General features: G+C 53.2%; 1 protein-coding gene across 3 annotated transcripts in view; it reads right to left on the bottom strand.

Annotated features, from left to right (window-relative positions):
- The window catches only part of GPAT2 (glycerol-3-phosphate acyltransferase 2, mitochondrial), a 1,306,638-nt gene that overhangs the window by 743,416 nt on the left and 542,565 nt on the right, over window positions 1-20,657 (bottom strand). For 2 of the 3 annotated variants that reach the window (XM_078667014.1, XM_078667015.1), the window contains exon 7: window positions 19,135-19,236. The exons of the other annotated variant lie outside the window; for it this stretch is intronic. In XM_078667014.1, the coding sequence (XP_078523140.1) occupies window positions 19,135-19,236 (102 nt within the window). The remainder of the gene's footprint in view (window positions 1-19,134; window positions 19,237-20,657) is intronic. 3 annotated transcript variants of the gene reach the window in all.

The following is a 20,657-nucleotide window of genomic DNA, read 5'->3' as shown; positions in this document are numbered from 1 at the left end:
GTCCTTGAGCGTGTCCCTCCCTGTTTGTTTAAATAGTACATAGTGGTGGTGTTGTCTGTTTGTACTAGAACCACCTTTTCCTGAAGCGAGGGAAGGAACGCTTTGAGAGCCAGGTGGACTGCTCTCAACTCCAGCAAGTTGATGTGGTAGGTGCTTTCCTTGGGAGACCACAGACCCTGCACCTGAAGAGGGCCCATGTGCGCCCCCCAGCCTTGTAATGACGCGTCTGTGATGATCGTTTGTGTAGGAGGAGGCTGATGGAAGAGAATTCCCACTTGCATGTTCTGCTTCTTCATCCACCACTGAATGGAGGACCGTGCCACCTCCGACAAAGTGATCTGATCGTCCCAGCGATCTGATTGCTGGTCCCATTTGTCCTCCAGATCCTGCTGAAGAGGACGCATCCGAAGTCTGGCGTTCGGTACTAAGAATATGCAGGAAGCCATCGATCCTAAGAGAGAGGCTATCTTTCGCACTTTCTGAGACCTGTTGCGAAGAACTTGCTGGCACTTGAGTGCTATTGAAGACTGTCTCTCCTCCGAAGGAAACACTTTTCCTACCTCGGAGTCTAGCAGAGCTCCTAGGAAGTGAATCTTCTGAGTGGGATGGGAGACCGACTTCTTGTAGTTGACATGCAGGCCTAGATGTTGACAAAGTTCTATGCATGTCCGAAATTGATTCCTCACGCTGTCTGGAGTTGGACCTTTCAACAGCCAATCGTCTAAGTATGGGTATACGAAGACTCCCCTGCGGCGTAGAGCTGCCGCTACCACTGCGACACACTTTGTGAACACTCTGGGGGCCGACTTCAACCCAAACGGGAGGACTTTGAACTGGTAGTGAGAGGTCCCTACCCGAAATCGAAGGAATCTTCTGTGGTCTGGTCGTATCGGGACATGAAAATATGCGTCTTGAAGGTCCACCGAACACATCCAATCCCCCTTCCTGAGATGTGGATATATCTGGTGAAGCGCCAACATGCAAAATTTTTCTTTTCGTACATGTAGATTGAGCGTTCTCAAGTCCAGAATGGGCCTGTATTCCTCTTTCTGGCCCTTTTTTCTGACCAGAAAATACCTTGAGTATACTCCTTTCCCCCTTTGTACCACCGGCACTCTCTCGATGGCTGATTTCTCGAGGAGTGTCGCTACTTCTTTCTTTAACTTTTGTAGCTGGTGACTTGACGTTGACATCGGAGGAACGGGTGGAGGTAGACGATGGAAACGAAGACAGTACCCATTCTGCAGCGTAGACAACACCCATTGATCTTTTGTAATGGCCTGCCACTCTGTCCTGTGATGCGCAATGCTTCCCCCCACTGGAGTGGACAACGGCGCTGGGGGAAGTGAAGACTCATTGGTTCTGCTGAGATTTATTGAAGTTGTTGCCTTGTCGCTGATTCCCATTGCCTTTGGAATTGCGCTTGCCTTTGTATTGCGACTTTTGTTGACCTTGCTGGTTCTGGTCCTTCTGCCAGTGAGGGGTTTGAACCCTCTGCTTCGAAGAGCCCTTGTTGTCCGAACGGAATTTCTTACGGAATTCCTTCTTCTTTTCAAGCCCCACGGCTTTGAGGGTGTCTAACTCAGTCTTCATCCTCTGCATCTCCTCATCAGCACTCGCTCCAAAGAGAGACTTGCCTGAAAAGGGAAGATTCAGAATCCTGGCTTGAGCCTCGGGTTTCAATGCTGTAAGGCGCAACCATGAGGATCTCCTCGCTGTGATTCCATGCGCATAACCATGCGCAGCCAGCGTTGCTCCATCTGCCGCCGCTCCTATCATCTGATTGGAGACTTGACCGCCCTCCAACAGAATCTCCTCAAAATCCTTCCTATCTTCCGGAGGAAGTTTATCAGAAAATCTCTGAAGTGAGTCCCACAGAGATCTATCATATCTGCCAAGCAGCGCTTCCGCATTAGAGACCTTAAGGAAAGAAGCCGAGGTGTTACAAACTCTTCTCCCCCATGAGTCTTGCACCTTGCTGTCCTTATCCGGCGGTACTGTGGATGAAGAAGCTACCGCATTGGATTTTCTAGCCGCCGCAATGATTACTGAATCAGGCGGGGGATCAGATTTGAGGAACAAAGGATCCTCATCAGGAGGACGATACTTCTTGAGAATTCTAGCTGGGACGGACTTCACCGTCGCCGGAGTCAGGAAGACTTCATTCACTGGGTCCAATATACCCGGAACCAACGGCAACAAAGGTTTGGGTGTCGTTCTGTGCTGTAGGGTTTCAAATATGACTGTCGTCTTGATCTGCGGAGCAGTCATAGGCACTCCTAGCTTCAGGGCTCCCCTGCCCAAGATGTCCTGGAACGAGAAGATATCCTCAGTTGGAGATATCCTCGAGCGTGGACTGTTCATCAAGGTCGGAGAGTAATCCCTGTGAGAACGGTTCCTCGAAGAACCTGAAGAGCTACGGGTCCTACTGGACCTAGATCTTCTACTTGAACGCGTTCTAGAAGGAGATCTATCTCTGTGACAAGATTTTTTCGCACTTGAATGTCTAGAACGAGACTGTTCCTTGCGGGGAAGAGCCTGGTTTCGATATGCCTTTAGCCGATCTGCCATCGCCTTGTCCTCGGCCCAGTGGTGAAGAGGTCTATTCCACCTTGGAGAAAGATGAATAGGGGGGGCGTGGCCTGCAGCCGGCGATGGCGGCAGCCTAGAAGGAGAGCTCCGTGACTGAAGCGGCTCCCAGTAATATCCGACCAGTTATCCTTCAACAGATTTTCCCAGGCGGGAAGGCAACGAAGCCCAGGACCGGGCGGCAGTGTATCAGACCAGCGGGACCTCAATCCGAGGTCGGGAAGAGCGGTTCTGATCGTACCCCGTGTGGGCCTGTGTGCAACATCCGGGCCGGGGAGCAGATTGCGCTGCTGACCTGGCAGGAAGCGGACTGTCCCGGGCAGGGAAACACCGGAAGTGCCCGGCCGCGGCCAGCGACGGCGGAGGAGAAACCGGAGCGTCCAGCCATTGCCACCGGACTTCGGGAGCCCGGAGTGCGTGCCTGAGTGCGGTGAGGAGGAGAACGACCCGGACGGCCGGCGGGGACAGAGGACGGCGCTCAGTGCGGCGACATCGGGACTGGTGTCCGCCATCTTGAGGCACCATAGAGCCCTGCCACAGCCGCTGCAGACTCAGCGCGGCAACCGGAGCACTGGGATAGGCGGCGGAAGGACTCGCACTGCCTAATTGACCGCATTGTAGCCCCTGAGCCCCCCCGCTGACCGGGGGCACACGGAGAGGCGGGGAGCTCGGGCGGACCATTGGACCTGATTGCGCCTCCTCCCAGTGCGGACTCCGAGAGCGGAGGTGCGTCCACGCGGGACACTCACCCTACATCCGGACTGATTACCTGGCGGTGTCACGGACCCCGCATTGACACCAGGGGTACCAAGCGGTAGGTCCGGCGGCCGCGGGACAAGGGCGTCACACGTGGGATTGGAGGGGAGCAGCACACGCTCTTCCAGGGTGGACATAGACTGTCATATGCCCCACGAAGGGGTCTGAATCTCTGCTGGCACCCTCATCTCACTGACATTGTAGGGGCATCACCAGATTACGGGGACCCTGTCGTGCCTGCTGTCGCCGCTGGCCGCAAGAGCCACAAAGACTCTTGGGGGACACACCTGACCTCTGGCTGCAGCGTGGGCCCTTGGACTGTGACCTGTGGCTGTCCGGGGAGGAGACGATTGGAGCGACCCCGGAGGAACCAGGTGACCACGCGACCAAAAGTTGAACCGGCTCAGGGGACACCGGCTACATTTACCTTTGGCGAGACCCGCAGCCGAGATGGCCGGAAGGGGGCCGAAGAACGTGGCGGCGCAGTCGCGCCTGGACCGGTTTGCGTATGAAAAGTCCGGCTCACCCTCGCCAGACGCCAAATCACAATCAGGCAAGACTGCTGACATGTCCGGCGGCAAGAAGGCGACCATAGACGACGTCATGCGGGCCCTCACACAGGTGCAAGCTACGGTGGGGTCGATCTCGGCCGAAATCACACTTATAAGGGCGGACTTTCATAAGATGACGGAGAAGGTGAATACTATGGAGGTGGTGACCAAATCCTTGGTTGAAGACGTATCGGAGCTGCAGATTAGTATGGAGCGCATCTCAAAAGAAAACAAAGAACTGCGTGACAAGCTCGATGACCAGGAAGGACGCTCGAGGCGGAACAACATCCGTATAATAGGTGTGCCGGAATCGGAGGACACGAGGGCGATGGACCTCTATGTGGAGACCCTAATCAAGGAGACCCTAAAGCCCAAAGGACTTTCCGCCTTCTTCACAGTGGAAAGGGCGCACCGGGTCCCGGGGGGACGCCATAAGACGGGCGCCAACCCCAGACCGATCATAGCGAGGCTCTTCAATTTCAGGGATCGGGACGCCATCCTGCAGGCGGCAAGGAACTCGCCCCCTATTAAGATCCAGAACGCTACGCTGGCCTTCTTTCCGGACTACACAGCCGAGGTTGCACGGAGGAGGAGAACCTTTTTCGAGGTAAAAAAGGAGCTGAGGGCCAGGGACATCCCGTATTCCATGCTCTTTCCGGCCAAGCTTCGAGTCGTGGCAGACAACAAAACTTGGTTTTTTGATTCCCCGGAGGTGGCGCAGGAATGGCTAGAGGGGTGGAGGACGGCGGGCCACCCCCGTCGCTCCAACAGGCAGAACAAACACCGTAATGCTGGAACCCGACAGGGCTCACACACCAACGACGAGGATGCGGAGGTGCGATCCCCTTTGCCTGACCTTCATGAAGAGATCGCCGACGGAGAACAGTGAGTCACCGCTAATGTCTGGCTGAATTGACAACAACGACGACTGGCAGAGCCGCCTTGGACACTGGGCGGTGGGGCCTCCGCAGCCGAGGAAGGGGGCCGCTGACTGCGGAGAGTCCTTCACCCCAGCGAGCAAGTACTATGTTTTGGGTTGGGGTCAGGCACTCTGCTGAGTTGGGGGGGCGGGCAGTTTTGAGTCCGTTGAGCAGGGGGGCAGGGAGGGGGGGAGTTGGGGGTAGGATGTGGTTTTGGGTCTTAGTTTGTACACAGGGTCAAGACAGTTACACTGGGGCACACGAGCGTAGTATGGTAGTGTCGCGGCACAGCGCGCAGGCTCACTTCTCGGGCTTCCTGGTCCTCCGCGCGCACAAATTATCCTTCCGCTCACCCAAGCATGATGGGGGGGGGGGCACTAATATGGGGCAGGCGTCCCCGTTGAGCCTTATGTCCTGGAACGTGAGGGGTCTGGGGGACAAAATTAAACGGGGGCTGGTCCTACAGAGTATAAAAAGGTTGAATCCCGCCCTGGTCCTACTACAGGAAACACACCTCACTGGCACAGCCACGCGGGCCCTGGATAGGAAAGGCTACAGCATGGTTGTCCACTCTGAGTTTACTAGAGGGTCCCGGGGCACAGGGATATTAATGCATCGCTCGTCCAGGTTCATAACCCAATCAGTTAGCATTGATACTCAGGGGCGCTTTGCGGCGATACATGGGCAGTGGGAGGGTAAGCCGCTCAACGTGGTCTCGGTGTACATCCCGCCAGCACTGCACACCATAGCTCTCCCAGAACTGGGGAAATTTTTGCTAGACCTTCCAGACGGAGATCTTATCGTGGGTGGTGATTTCAATGCGGTGGCGCGCGACTCCCTAGACCGCCACCCAGTGCGTACACACACGCCGGGGTCCTCCAGATTGCATGACTTCATGGAAGCACAGGGTTTAATAGATATATGGAGGCGTTTCCACCCAGCGGACCGGCAATACACATACTATTCGCCAGTTCACGACAGCCTATCACGGATTGACTATTTCCTGACGTTGGGGGGGGGGGGGCCTCCTCAATTTCACTGAATCTCAGATTAGACCACGAGGGGTCTCCGATCACTCCCCGCTGACACTGACTCTGTCCAGTCAGGAACGAACCCATAGACGAATTTACCCTATCTACCCGGGATACCTCAGGGAACCGGGCATAGCCAGGGCTTTGAAGAGTGGTACGCGCTCTTACCTCACCGAAAATGCAGGTTCGGTGGCGTCACATTCAACCCTGTGGGAGGCCTACAAGACGGTTCTTCGCGGGCAGGCGATCTCGGTAATCGCGCAGCACAAGCGCACACAGCGTCAGGAACTGGTAGATCTGGAGGAACAACTTCACAAGGCAACACAAGACCACGAGGGGCACCCGACTGAGGTTACCCAACACGCGCTCCGACTGTGCCAGCAGCGTCACACCGACCATTTACGTCGCAGGGTGATGGACAGTGTGACAGCAACAACGAGTAGGGTATATGATGTAGGAGATAAAGCGGGGAAGCTCCTGGCGTGGTTGGAGAAGACAAGGGGAGGGCAGAGGGCCATACTGCAACTGAAGGACCCTAGTGGTGAGATACATACCAGTCCGGCGCGCATAGTAGAACTCCTGGCAGACCATTTTCACTCCGTATACTCCCCTGAGTACGAGGTCACAAGGGGGATGGCGGAGAGCTCTCTCATAGGGGTGCCTACCCGCACTCTCCCACAAGACCAACGGGACGAGCTTGACTCCGACCTGACGGCTGACGAAATACAGTTGGCTATAGCTGCATTACACCCAGGGAAAGCGCTGGGCCCCAATGGTGTGCCGATAGAATGGTACAAACTCATGTCCGAAACGCTGTCCACACCATTGCTCCATATGTTCAGGGAGTGCCAGGAGCAGGGGCGATTGCCTCCTGATCAGCGCATGGCCACAATCATCGCAATTCCTAAGCCCGGCAAACCCCCGGAAGAGTGCGGATCATACCGCCCGATCTCCCTCCTCAACGCCGAGAGTAAAATCTTGGCAAAACTATTGGCTACCAGACTGCTGCCCCATCTGGCGCACCTGATACACCCGGACCAGTCGGGCTTTATGCCTCACCGGAGCACGGCGCTGAATTTGCGACGGCTGCACGGGGTGCTAGCCCGAACCCCACAGTTGGTGGAGCCGGCAGCGGTGCTGTCGCTGGATGCCAAAATGGCGTTTGACATGGTGGAGTGGCGCTATCTCTTTGCGGTCCTGGAACACATGGGTATTGGCTCGAAATTCATATCGTGGGTCAGGTTACTGTACACCGAACCCATGGCACGGGTGACTGCAAACGGACATATCTCGAGGGAGCTTCCGCTGGCAAGGGGCACGAGACAAGGGTGCCCGCTCTCACCGCTGTTATTCGCCTTAGTGCTGGAACCCCTGGCCACGATTATCAGGACCACCCAGCTGCTGAAAGGCGTACAGTGGGGAGGTGGATGGGAGGATAGGGTTTCCCTGTATGCCGACGACATGCTCGTCTACCTCACGGACCTCACGAACGGTATCCCGGTCTTACTGGCACTGTGCGAGAGACACGGTGCAGCCTCAGGCTATAAACTTAACTGGTCCAAGTCCATAATTTATATGGTGCAGGGCGACCTTCCGGTCCTACCTACGGATTGCCAGCTGCTCGTAGAACCCATCTCCTTTAAATACCTAGGGATTCAAATTACAAGGGACCACACAACATTCCTAGACCTGAACCTTAAGCCCCAACTGGACAGGCTGAGGGCAGACGTGCGCCACTGGAAGAATCTCCCCTTGACTCTTCTGGGTAGGGCAGCGCTCTTTAAGATGATGGCGCTGCCTCGCTTCCTGTATGTCCTGGAAAATACGCCGGCGATGGTCCCCATATCGTTCTTTCGCCACGTGTCGGCGCAGCTGTCAGGCCTCCTGTGGGGTGGCAAACCGGCCAGGGTAGCACAGTTGAAATTAACTAGAGACTGGTACAGTGGGGGGATAGCCCTCCCCAACCTTGAATTGTATTATTGGGCAGCTCACCTTAAGGTGATCAACCAGTGGATCCATAGTGCACAGGACGACCCGGCTTACATGGCGGATAGACGCCAACTGGGCACGACCACCCTCCTGGCCCCACTCTACAACAAGGGAATGGTGAGGAAGCTGGAGGGACCTACCAGACACACTGTCTCTATATGGCACAAAGCTCAGAGGCGGCTGGCGTGGGAGGGAGTGATCACTAAACTCACACCGCTGTGGGATACCAAGGCCCTCGGTAACCTGCGCAGCTCCAAAGGGTTTGATCAATGGGATAACATCGGAATCTCCACGGTGGGCGATCTATGGACAAGAGAGGGCGTGCTCCCCTTTGCGACCCTGAGGGAGCAGTACGACCTTGGGGTGACTGAAACATACAGATACATACAAATTAGGCACGCACTCATGTCTGTCTTGGACCCGGGTGGGACAGTTCCGGAGTCGGCTCCGTAGAGGACCGACTGCTTACGGACTATATGGAGTCAAGTGCAACTTCCCTCACTTACCGCAAACTACTGAACAACCTACCGGATCCACTAGGGAAGCTGAAGGAATATTGGGAGGACGAGATTGGGGACCTGGATGAGGCGGGCTGGAATGCAGCTCTGGCGTCGCCCAGGGAGGCAGGTATCTCCACCCGATTCCGATTGGTCCAATTTAAAGTATTACATAGGGTCTACTACACCCGCACGACACTGTATAAAATCCACAGGGCCGACCACCCATATTGCCTGAGGAATTGCGGGGAGGAGGGTACACTGTTCCACACTGTATGGACCTGTCCTAATATACAGGAATACTGGAGGCGTGTAACACGCACGATAGGCCAGACCCTCCAGAACCCGTTCACGCCTGACCCTAGGGTATGCCTATTGAATGTTCGGGGCCCAACGGACATGTCACTGCATGCGAAACGATGGGTGGTCATTGGTGTGATGCTGGCAAAGCGGGATATCGCAAGAAACTGGGGGGCATTGGAGACACCGACACTGGCGCAGTGGTGCAGAAACATGGACTTGCTTATGGTTACGGAGAGGGCGGTGTACCAACAGAGACTTAATCCACGCAAATGGAACAGAATTTGGACACCCTGGAACACTTACAGAGGGGACATTTGTGAGCCTCTGCCTGAAGAGGAAGATGGGGACAGCTCAGGGGAAGAGGAGGCTATGGAGTAGTGGGAGGGAGTGAGGGGTGGGGACCAGAAGCAGTGCAAGATACGAGGCCCTGGGAACTGTGAGTGTAGACGGGATTGTTTTTATCAATGCATGCATAAATTGCCGTTAGATGCTACTAGGCACGCCATTTATTACATTGAATTTCTGACGCGGTTCGAGAACTTTGACCCTTGAAGTAACTAGTCTTAAGTTGGGGGGGTAAAATATAAAATATTGCTCTATTTGATTGCGGGCAGCTGAATGTTGACGCTGCTCTGCAGATTCTTTCATCGTTCCTATGTACCATGTGTGAGCAACAATAAAAATGTTTTAAAAGAGAAAGATGAATAGAAGGAGATTTGTGAGTGGGATCCTTCACAGGTGAACGTGGCCGTGGAGGTTGATCCACTTGATCCTGTTGCGATCCTGCAGGGGACTTGGATCTCTCCCTATGTGAACCGCTGTTTCGTACATCCGAGGATCCGCCACTGTGAGATGATGAGGAGGACGAGTATCGGCTCCTTTGAGATCTAGAGGAAGATCCCGACCGAGATCTCTTTTCTGCGACCCTCCTTTTCTTGGCAGGGGGTTCATGCACCGGAGATTGTCCCACCTCCGCAGCCGATGCCGATCCTGGAGAACCGAATTGAGACCGAGACTGGTCCAATGGTTCACCTTCCTTCTCCTGCAGCACCTGCCTCAAAGGCAACCTCTCCTGTGATCTTGTAGGAGTGATGCTCACTGGCTGGGAAACGCTCTGTTCTCTGGCTCTCCGCTGATCCATAGACAGTGGCTGCATCGACGCCGAGCGCTGAGCTGATATACGCTCTCTTGACGTCGACCGCGGTTTCCTCGACACCGATCCCTTCGGCATAGAGCATCTCGCCGTTGAAGGACGTCCACTCGACGACGACTGAGGCTGCTTCGACGCCGATCGCCTGTGCTCTGTCGGCGACGGGGTGTGCCTCGAGGCCGAATGTCGCTTGCTTGAATGCGACGGAGGCTGCCTCGACGTCGAACGCCATTGATCGGGCGTCGACGTGGGCTGCTTCGACGTCGATCGACTATGTGTCGACGAAGGCTCCCTCGACGCCGAACGACCATGACTAGTCGTCGACGGAGGATGACTCGACGCCGAACGCCGGTGGCCTGGCGTCGACGGAGAAAGCCTCGACGTCGCAGCATGACGATGCTGCTTCGACGTCATGTGGCTCGCCGTCGAACTCTTCCGCTTCGACGGTGACCTATCCCTCGACGCTGTCTGTAGCGGAGGTACCTTGGATGTTGACGCTGAAGACATCTTCTTCGTCACCGTCGACGCCGAATGCGATCCGGTCGGGGCTTCTTTCGACGTCGACCGCGCCTTCCGACTTTTCTGCTTCTTGGGAGATCTTCCTCTCTCAGAAAGCCCATAAACACGAATTCTCTCACGTTCCTTAAGAGTTCTGGTTGATAAAACCTGGCAGTGTTCACAGGTTTTCGAGGAATGAGAAGCTGGTAGGCACAGGATACACACTGAATGAGTGTCAGTCTTGGCCATCTTCCTTCCACATGAAGGGCACTTGTCAAAGAGAGAAGGCATCTTTGACAGAAAAATCACCTTTTTTAAGCCTAAAAAAGGTAGCAGTAACACCCTAAGTCCAAAAGACGTCGAGTGAAAGCAAAAAATTGTAGATAACAAGAATATTTTTTGACAAAAAGCCAAAAAGAAAAGGGAGCTGTTTCACCAGGGTCCTGACTGAAGGAGCGGAAAGAACAACTGACCTAACTGTCACCCCTGAGGCATGATGGGAAGCCCAGGGTCATGGCTGCCTTAAAGGCACGGTGCCAGTTTTTTTGTTGAAAATGGTTTCATTTTCTATGCTATTGTTTTGCAATGCAGCCTGAGGGCTAACAATGTCTATTTACAAGCAATTTTCAGGATTTATGAGTGGTCTACTCATTAAAACACAAAGTTCAAAGGTTATTTGACCTGATGTGTTTTTTCTTTTGCTTTTCTTGCTAATTGCAGTGCATGTATATGTGTTTACATTGTTTTTAGCCTCAGTTATGGAGCTGCATTGGTGTGAGAAAAATAATATATGTACATACATATATGTGGAGCGAGATATATGTGTTTTTTACATATATATTTTTATATTGTTTCCGGGGTCCCGCACATGGGCGGGAATATTCAGTGCTTATGACTATTGATGAGGATCCCCTGGAAGAGAACCACTAGCTACATACGGAAGGATTAATGGACACACACAACCGTGCAACTCACGTGTTGTCATTGTATGATATTCGGAGTTTGGCATATCTGGATTACAATCACGAGCTGGAGATCATAAGAGAGTTTTTGGTCCTGAGGAGAACCCACTTAACAACTGGGGTTCGAAACGCGTCGACCTACCTGGTCCCTGAACACAAAAAAGTTGTTGACATATGATGCATTCATTGTTCAATCATACACGTAGATGTGTTAAAGGGACCCCCTTGTTTTCATTGTTCATCTTGTTTTGTACTTAGGATGTATGTTTGTATGAATGTGACATGATTGTGAATTGGCCAAGTGCATGGTGATGAAATTGTTTTACAGTGTCCTCATCAGTTTTTCCCTGTAAAATGTTTGTGGTTTTATGTAGTGAAATGCATAACTAAGATATGTTGCTCTTTGAAAAAATATTTGAGAAATTAAATGAAGATTGAATAATAAATTGTTACTAAGTTGCAATCTGTAAAGCAGAGTTTCATGTTTTCTTTCATGATACTATTTCAAAAATTTGTATAGTCAGTCTCAGCATTGGCAGTTGTTTTGTTCTATTATATTACGGGCTCAGCCTTGCTGAGTGAGAGCCAAGACCCGGTTTAGTTCTCTAGGTCGACGAGCAGGAGGCAGCGGAGGGTGATGATACGAGGTTAGTGAATGCCCGTGAGCAACATGCACAACTTCTAGATAGACTGAAGAACTTATACTATGCTGCACAGTCGGCACGCACGCACCACACTGGGGACAAGCTGGGCAAGCTATTGACTTGGCTGATACAACGAGACACACAAACGCTACCGGTGCTGTCAATCCGCACCGCACAAGATACAGTGGTATACACACAGAGGGCCATACACAAGGCTTTTACGGGTCATTATGTGAACCTGTATCGTTCCCGATTACGAGCCACTGGGGAGGATATCTCCAGGTACCTTTCGGAATTACCGCTACCAACGGTCACTAATGCGCAACGCGAGGACCTGGGTGCGCCACTTGCAGCGGAGGAACTTCGTGTTGTTATATTCTCCCTTTCCAACGGTAAAACCCCAGGCCCCGATGGCCTGCCTGCGGAGATTTATAAGGCCTACGCCACTATCCTCATCCCCGAGCTTTTACGGACCTATACGGCGGCGATAGGGGATGCTGCTCTCCCACCCACTCTGAATAAGGCGATTGTGATATTGCTTTTGAAGCCTGGCAAAGATGGGCTTAATATGGGATCTTACAGGCCACTTGCCCTCCTTAATACGGACTACAAGATCCTAGCATCTGCGCTGGCCCAGAGATTGGCGCCTTTGGTCCCTGCACTGGTACACGCTGATCAGAACGGTTTTGTACCCACTCGCAACACGTCTTATAATCTTAGATGGCTATTTTGCGTGCAGAATCTGGCCGTATCCCGATGGCCTCGCTCGGGATGTGTGATTCTAGATCTCGAGAAAGCGTTTGATTCAGTGGAATGGCCCTACCTCATGCAGGTACTGGCGAAGTTTGATCTGGGTGCTGCCTATCTTCGTATGGTGGAGCTCCTTTACTCTGACTCTGTGGTGCGTGTACGCACGGGCAAACTTTTCTCTGATTCGGTCCGTGTTCGAAGAGGCACCAGACAGGGTTGCCCCCTCTCCCCCCTGATTTTTTGCGCTCATGATGGAACCCTTGGCGGCGTAGTTGTGCGCTTCCGGCGCAGATTCGGGTATCCCCTTGGTTGACGGGGTACATTCAGTGTCATGTTATGTTACTATTTTTTTTATATAGCGCGCAGCGACTCAAAAAGAGTATCCTGGCGCTTTCACAGCGAGACCTACAGAGAGTAACACAACACGACAATAAAAACAGCAGGAAATAAAATAAACGGAAAAGGAGCCTATAAAGTGAACAACCAAGTCTTAAGACCCTTCCTGAAGGCCAACAGACTAGTGGCACCACGAAGTGTCAGCGGCAGGGCGTTCCACAGCTGGGGGGCGCGCAAACCAAAGGAGCGGCCTCCGATGCGAGCTTTTTGGACGCGCGGCACAACAGCCAAAAACTGTGATTCAGATCTGAGCGCCCGGGCCGGATGATAAAAGGACAATCTCCTTTGGAGATACTTCGCACCTCCATAGTGTAAGGCCTTAAAGGTCAAAGTCAGCGTCTTAAAAATAATGCGGTTGCGAATAGGCAGCCAGTGCAGGGCCTGCAAGAGGCCCGACACCCTGGCTCGCCTATTTAAGCCATAAATGGCTCTAGCCGCCGCATTCTGCGTCACCTGAAGGCGCTGTAACAGATACTCCGGCAGGCCCAGGTAAAGGACGTTGGCATAGTCCAACCTGGACCCGATCAGAGCCTGCACAGTCAGTTTCCGATGTTCTTCCGATAACAAGGGTAGAAACTTTCTAAGTACCTTCAGGAGACCGAAGCAAGAACCCGTCACTCCCAGAATCTGGGCTCTCATCGACAGACCCTTGTCCATCTTCACCCCCAAGTTCTTGGCAACTAAAGAAGGAGAGGAAGGTGGAAACATGTCAATAGGCCACCAGCCGTGCCAGTCAGGGTCAGATGCACACCCAAAGAAGAGCACCTCAGATTTCTCTGGATTGCACTTGAGGCCACTCAAATGAAACCATCTGAAAACGGCCCCAAGGCAATCCCGGATGCTCTCCCCATTAAAATCTCCTCCCCTCTCACAGGAGAAGAGGAGCTGAGTGTCGTCTGCATAGGACACGATCCAGGCCCCGAAAGACTCCGCCAGAGCTGCCAAAGGGGTCATAAAGATGTTGAAGAGGGTCGGGCTCAAAATAGAGCCCTGAGGGACCCCAACACCCAGTGGCGGCATCACAGCAGAATCCGGCGGGGTCCAGACCGTTTGTCGGCGGTCGGCTAGAAATGAAACAAACCAGCTGAACACCGTCCCCCTGAGGCCTATCTCGTAGAGTCTCGAGAGCAGGCGATCATGGGGGACGGTGTCAAACGCCGCCGACAGGTCCAACATGACCAGCATGGCCCTGCCTCCAGAATCCAGAACTCCTTTGATGTCTTCCGACACCTCCAGGAGTGCCGTCTCAGTACTGAGATTAGGGCGGAAGCCTGATTGGGAGGGATGCAAAAGCTCATGCCCTTCCAAAAAATTGGAGAGCACCGTTTGAATGTGCTTCTCCACAATTTTCATCAAGGCAGGCAAGAGAGAAATTGGTCTGTAATTGACCAACACCTCCGGGTCAAGGCCAGGCTTTTTCAGCAAAGGGATCACCATGGCCTGTTTCCAGGCTGATGGGACCAAGCCTTGGCTCAATGATGAATTGAGTAACGGGTTGACCAATGGGTTTAGGACTTCCGCCATTCTAGAGAGGAACTTTGCCGGGCAAGGGTCCAGAGGCGAGCCGGACTTAAGAGCGCCCAAGAGTCCTAACGACTCGGCGGCTGACAAAAGCGGGAAGACTACCAGCGACGGGCCAGTTGTAGCAGGCAAGTGGAGATCCTCCCTTGTACAACCTACACCTGCAGGCTCCGCCCGATGGAAAGAGTCCTGGATAAGCTTAATCTTGTCAGTAAAAAACTTGGCAAGGTCCGCCGCCCAGGACTTTAAAGGCATATCATGGGCAACATTCGAGCGGGGAGCAGTAAATTCCTTCACAATGGAAAAGATTTCCTTGCAGGAGTTAGAGGCAACCTCTATTCTCCCCGCAAGGTAAACCCTTTTCCCAGAACGGATGTCCCGTTGATAGGCCTTCACCGCAGATTTATAACGCAGTTTAGCCTCAGGGTCGTATTGGGCACGCCACGCTCTTTCCGCCGCCCTGCAAGACTGCCAGGCAGACGCCAATGTCGCCGTGAACCACGGGGCTGAAACCCGTTTCGAAGTAGAACGAGGGGCCATCACTGGGGCAAGGTCATCAAGTCTGTCCACTAGCCAGCCCTGCAGGACTTCCAAGCCCTTCTCAAGATCACCCATGCAAAGGCACGGATGGTCAAGAGCTGCCTGCGCAAGCATTGTCGGTGTTACAGAGTGATAAGCCCGGTGGGCGCGTCGCTGTTGCTGAGACCCCATATTAACAGGTCTCATCGCGCCTTTAACCAAGAATTTGGCCAACCAGTGATCAGACCACAGCACCGGAATTATCTCCTTCACCTCAAGGGGAAAGGTAGAAAACACCTGGTCCAGGGTATGCCCCTTCACGTGGGTGGGTCCCACAAGAAACGGCGATAGGCCCAAGGGGGCAGTAGCCTCCAAGAGTTTGGTGGTACCCGAGTCGGATGGAATATCCATGTGGAGATTGAAGTCTCCAGCGACAATGCACTGAGCTGCTTTCAGCACCAGCCCAGATAGGATAGACTCGAAATCTTCAAGAAAAGTGCCCAAAGGGCCAGGTGGTCTGTACACCAGCAAACCCTTAAAGGAATGGTGGGGTGCCAAGGTGATGGAAAAAGCAAGGGACTCAGAGCCCCGGATGTCATCAATCGGCAAGATGGAACAAACCACGCTTTCCTGCACCACCAGGGCCACACCTCCGCCCCTACCCTTAGGTCTATCCTGCCTGTAGATGTTATAACCAGGAGGGATGGCCGCTGCCACATCAGGGTTGGAAAAATCCCCCAACCAAGTCTCAGTTAGCATGAGACAAAGGGGCTTTTCCAACTCTAAGAGATCATAAATCTCCTGCGCATGTCTGGCAAGAGATCTAGTATTTAACAGCATGCAAAGATGGTCAGCATGCTCAGTCGGTCTCTATGGGGAGGAAAACACGGTACAACTCGGACGCCAACCGCATCCAGGGCAACAGCACTTACCCCTGAACCGACCGGGAAAGACGGTACGGCAGCCCCCGTGAGGGGGGGGAAAGGGCGAAGTGAGCGTAACTCACCAGATGTATAGTGGCGCCAAGAGGACTCTATGCCGGAGTCGGGCGATGGTTGAGCCCCGTCCGCCGCCCCGCCCGCCTCCGGGACGCTGACGGGCGCAGACGGGCTGGACTCTGGCGTGACTCCGGCGGTGATCCGGCGCAACCGCTGCGCGTGACCGCTGCGCGTAAGCATCGCTCCTTATTTAAACTGTCCGTCGCCTGCACCACTAGACCGCCCCGCCCGGGCCCCACACCCAATATGGCCGCCACTGAAGCCCAGGGCTCCCACAGCCAGCCCACAGGAGACCGGGACCCGCAAAAACGCGGTGAGACAACTATTACAGTGCAAGTGAGGGCGCTCAAGTTTAAAAGCGAGGGTTACCAAAAAAAACAGTAAGGCAAATAAAAAAACAAGTTTCTTTTAAAACGCGCTGCTAAATCGCGCATCAGTTGAACACAGCGCCTGGAAGCGCTCTGGGAGGTCTCGCGCCCGCTCGCAGTTCAGCGGGACCAAGAATGGCAAGGGCGAGCCTCCTGGGATGCCTCCTTAATAAACTGTCCGTCGCCTGCACCACTAGACCGCCCCGCCCGGGCCCCACACCCAATATGGCCGCCACTGAAGCCCAGGGCTCCCACAGCCAGCCCAAAGGAGACCGGGACCCGCAAAAACGCGGTGAGACAACTATTACAGTGCAAGTGAGGGCGCTCAAGTTTAAAAGCGAGGGTTACCAAAAAAAACAGTAAGGCAAATAAAAAAACAAGTTTCTTTTAAAACGCGCTGCTAAATCGCGCATCAGTCGAACACAGCGCCTGGAAGCGCTCTGGGAGGTCTCGCGCCCGCTCGCAGTTCAGCGGGACCAAGAATGGCAAGGGCGAGCCTCCTGGGATGCCTCCTTAATAAACTGTCCGTCGCCTGCACCACTAGACCGCCCCGCCCGGGCCCCACACCCAATATGGCCGCCACTGAAGCCCAGGGCTCCCACAGCCAGCCCACAGGAGTCATTGTATGCTGATGATCTACTGATCTACGTTAAAGACCTGACTCGCTTTCCATGTGCGCTCACTGCCATATTAAGCACTTTTGGAGAGGTGTCGGGACTTCGTGTTAATAGGGCGAAATCAGATGCATACTCTTTCGCCATGGACACCCCGGAGTGCGACATTACGGGAATGGGTGAGCGACTCCTCTGGTACCCAACCGTTTTTAGATATCTGGGGATTCAGATATACCGTGAACCTGCTGATTTGTTGGAAGGTAACTTCACGAGAGCAATTTCGTCACTTACAGCTCAAGTGTCCTTTTGGAACTCTCTCCCGTTGAACGTCCCCAGTCGCATTACACTGGCAAAGATGGTTGCGCTGCCTAGGCTACTGTACTATTATGCAAATCTACCGGTATATGTCCCTACTCGGATTTTCCAGGAACTGGAAGCTCTGACCAGATGATTGATCTGGAACACGGGGCGCCCCAGAGTTGCGTTGAAGACTCTATATGCTGCAACGGAGAGCGGAGGGTTGTCGGTCCCTAACCACGAGCTTTATTACCTAGCAGCGCAGCTGCAGTGAGTCGCTTACTGGCTGAGTGGGAAGAACCTGGGAGACACTGCCTCGGATGACGTAGTCCTGACGGTTCCACAGATACACGCACTGTTTCATCCCTTAACTAAGACCCGCTGCCCTGATCAACTACACCTCGCGGTGGCGAGAAAGTGCTACGTGAGGAGCCTGAAACGTACACACACCACCACGCCGTATGCGCCCAACCTGCCACTACTGGGTACACCTTGGGAGGGAGGCACTCTCACGGAAACTGCGCTGGGCAGCTGGGCGGCAGTTGATTTGGAGAGCCTGGGAGATTTGTTTGCAGATGGCGCACTGCTTTCTTTTGCGTCTCTAGCAGACAACACAGGCCTACCAGCTGGGCAATTCCTGACACACGCGACGCTACTGCATACACTGACGCGGTACTGGGGGACTCTAACGGAGGAGCCGCCAACACATCTGCTCATTCAATACCTGCATGTGATGGGAAACGGCTCACACATAGTGCATTGGCTCGCCCAGGCATTGCACACGCACACGCAGTTCTCGTCACAGCGGCTGCGAGACAAATGGACAGCCGATAGAGGCCGGTACTGGACAGACAGAGAATGGACACAGATACTAGCCGGGTCACTCAATATACCGCGAAATGCACGCTTCAAGATTATACAATATTATATTGTGCACCGTGCCTAACTGTCTCCAGATAAGCTCAACCGGTACTTCGGACTTAATACCTCAGCGTGTCCCAGATGCGGACTTGTGGGCGCACAACTCTTACATGTACTCTGGACATGCCCTTTACTACACACATACTGGACCGCAGTATCAGGTACCTTAGCAAAAGCGACAAGAGGCAGCTTGCCGCATACATGGGAAGCTTGCCTATTGGGCTTGTTCAAAAGAAAGAAACAGATGAAAGTCCAGGCGAGATTCTGGGACCTGGGGCTGATAACTGCGAAACGCCTCATTACCAAGCGCTAGAAGAATAGTGCACCCCCCCCAAGTGTCACATTGGCGTGATTCGTTTGATAACTGGGCTAGGGCAGAAAGTGTAGCGTTGCACAGAGAAGAGAAAGCGGGGCTCCGCAAGTATCCCATTGCGCAGGACTGGGATAGCACCTTGACGACATACCATCAGGCGTGCCTGCAGAGTGGCATCGTTTAGTTACTAGTGCCTCTCTTCGCATAATTCTGGCTGAGCTCTTCTTCCCCCGCTTCCCTCTTTTCCCTTCTCCCCCCACTCCCACCCCCCTCCCCTGTCCACCCCCCCTCCCCCTCCCCGCCCACTGCGCACTTAGCCGGCTTTGTAGTTTGATCCTTACTATTGATATAGCACCACACATCCCTGTTCCCCGCCTACCCCGGGAGCATCACAAGTACATACGCACTCGCTGTTCGACATCACCCAGTCTCTTGTTTCCGTAATTTTCAGATTGTTCTTTACATTTGTTAGTTTGATATAAAGCTTTGGACATATGTTGCATTACTGATGTGCTCACATTACCTTAATCCGTAGCCATAGCATTACCTGTGCTCTGAACTGAACAAATCTCTGATGCGGTATCGGGAAACAGCACTTGCTTTATCACTGCCACTGTTGATCATTGTTCTCTCTTTGATACGTCTGTAACTAATGACATTGACATGCTGCTTTAACTACGTTGCCCTTAAATTTATCATTACGGCTGACCTCCTTAATGTTTATGTATAACTGCAGTGATCTGTGATGAATATTCTGGAATACGGCATAGTCAACCATTTATCTTCACATGTGTAATGATGTAAAATGACATACAATGCAATAAACATATTTAAACAAAAAAAGACAACAAAAAAATCAAAAAAATCAAAATGAGGTGGAGCGGTGGCGTCGGGCAATCATCCTGTTCACAGGTGTCCCTGTGCAGGGTTCGGACCAAGTCCCAAGCAAGACATCTGTGAGGGCTTCACTAAAGGGGAGAAGCAGTTCTGAGGGGGTCAATCTGGGCCGAAGCACCCCTGTGAAGATGTTAGTCTTGACTGCCACTGAGGGTATGCTAAGGTCCAAGACCTCATCTGTCCTTCTCACCACCATGGCAAACGAGGATCCCTCCTCCGTAGCCACAGTAGGAGAAGAGACCATTCATCCAGTCTACTAGCGTTAGACAGTTTCTCACACCAGTCCACGTTAGGATCTAGGGTCCAGGGACCAGTCAAACTCCTCCCAGAGTAGGTGCTGGAGACTTTGTGGAATGTTGGAAATGGCACCACCGGAGGTGTTGACATTGGGCAGGAGAAGGTTGAAGTGGTATGACCGGGGCTGGTATAGATCCATGCATGGATACAAGGGGCCCAACTAAAGCCGGTGATGGAAACGCCAACCAAGAACCAGTGGGGGACCCTCCCAAACCTGCAGGGCCTGAAGGCACACCAGCAGGAATGGGCGGCCCAAATATGAGGTGCATGTCCTCATAGAACTCTGAGTTGGGTGGGCGTCGCAGGCGTGTTCGAGGTGACATGGCCTCGAATGACAATGCTCCCTCATTTCCTCAGTTGACTTCTATGGATAGCGCCAAGTCAAAGACCTCTTAAACTTCTTCCTCTTCTTCTTGCAGTGGGACTTACCCAAGGACAACTTTGAGCGCGAAGAGGATCTTGAACTGTGCGAGAGATCTTGTGACCTTCCTCTCAAACGGGATCGAGACCATAACAGCGTGGCAAAGAGCTTGAGAAAGCGTTCCCTGAAGGCCTTGGGTTGCATTGCACGGCAGTTGACACAGATTTTCAAGTTGTGGTCGCGCTTGAGGCACTAGAGGCAAAAAATGCACAGGTCCATCACCCACATCTGCCAGTGACAGGCGCAGAAGGGGTTGAAGCTGCCCTTCCTAGTTGACGTCCTGCCACATCAGGATTAGATCTCAAAAAAGACTTGGACAAAAAGCCAAAAAAAGGTCAGTAAAGAAATGACTGGGTGTAGCTCTCTCTGGATCTGCACTGACTGGCGCGGAAAGACTAGAACAAACGTCTGTGCACTGGGTGCATGTCATTTCCGGTGCGCACGACGTCAACACT

The sequence above is a fragment of the Lissotriton helveticus genome, chromosome 11 (assembly GCF_964261635.1).
Source record: "Lissotriton helveticus chromosome 11, aLisHel1.1, whole genome shotgun sequence".
NCBI classification, from domain to species: Eukaryota; Metazoa; Chordata; class Amphibia; order Caudata; family Salamandridae; genus Lissotriton; species Lissotriton helveticus.
Note: the sequence above shows the minus strand (reverse complement) of the source record. Positions and strands in the feature narration are given on the sequence as shown.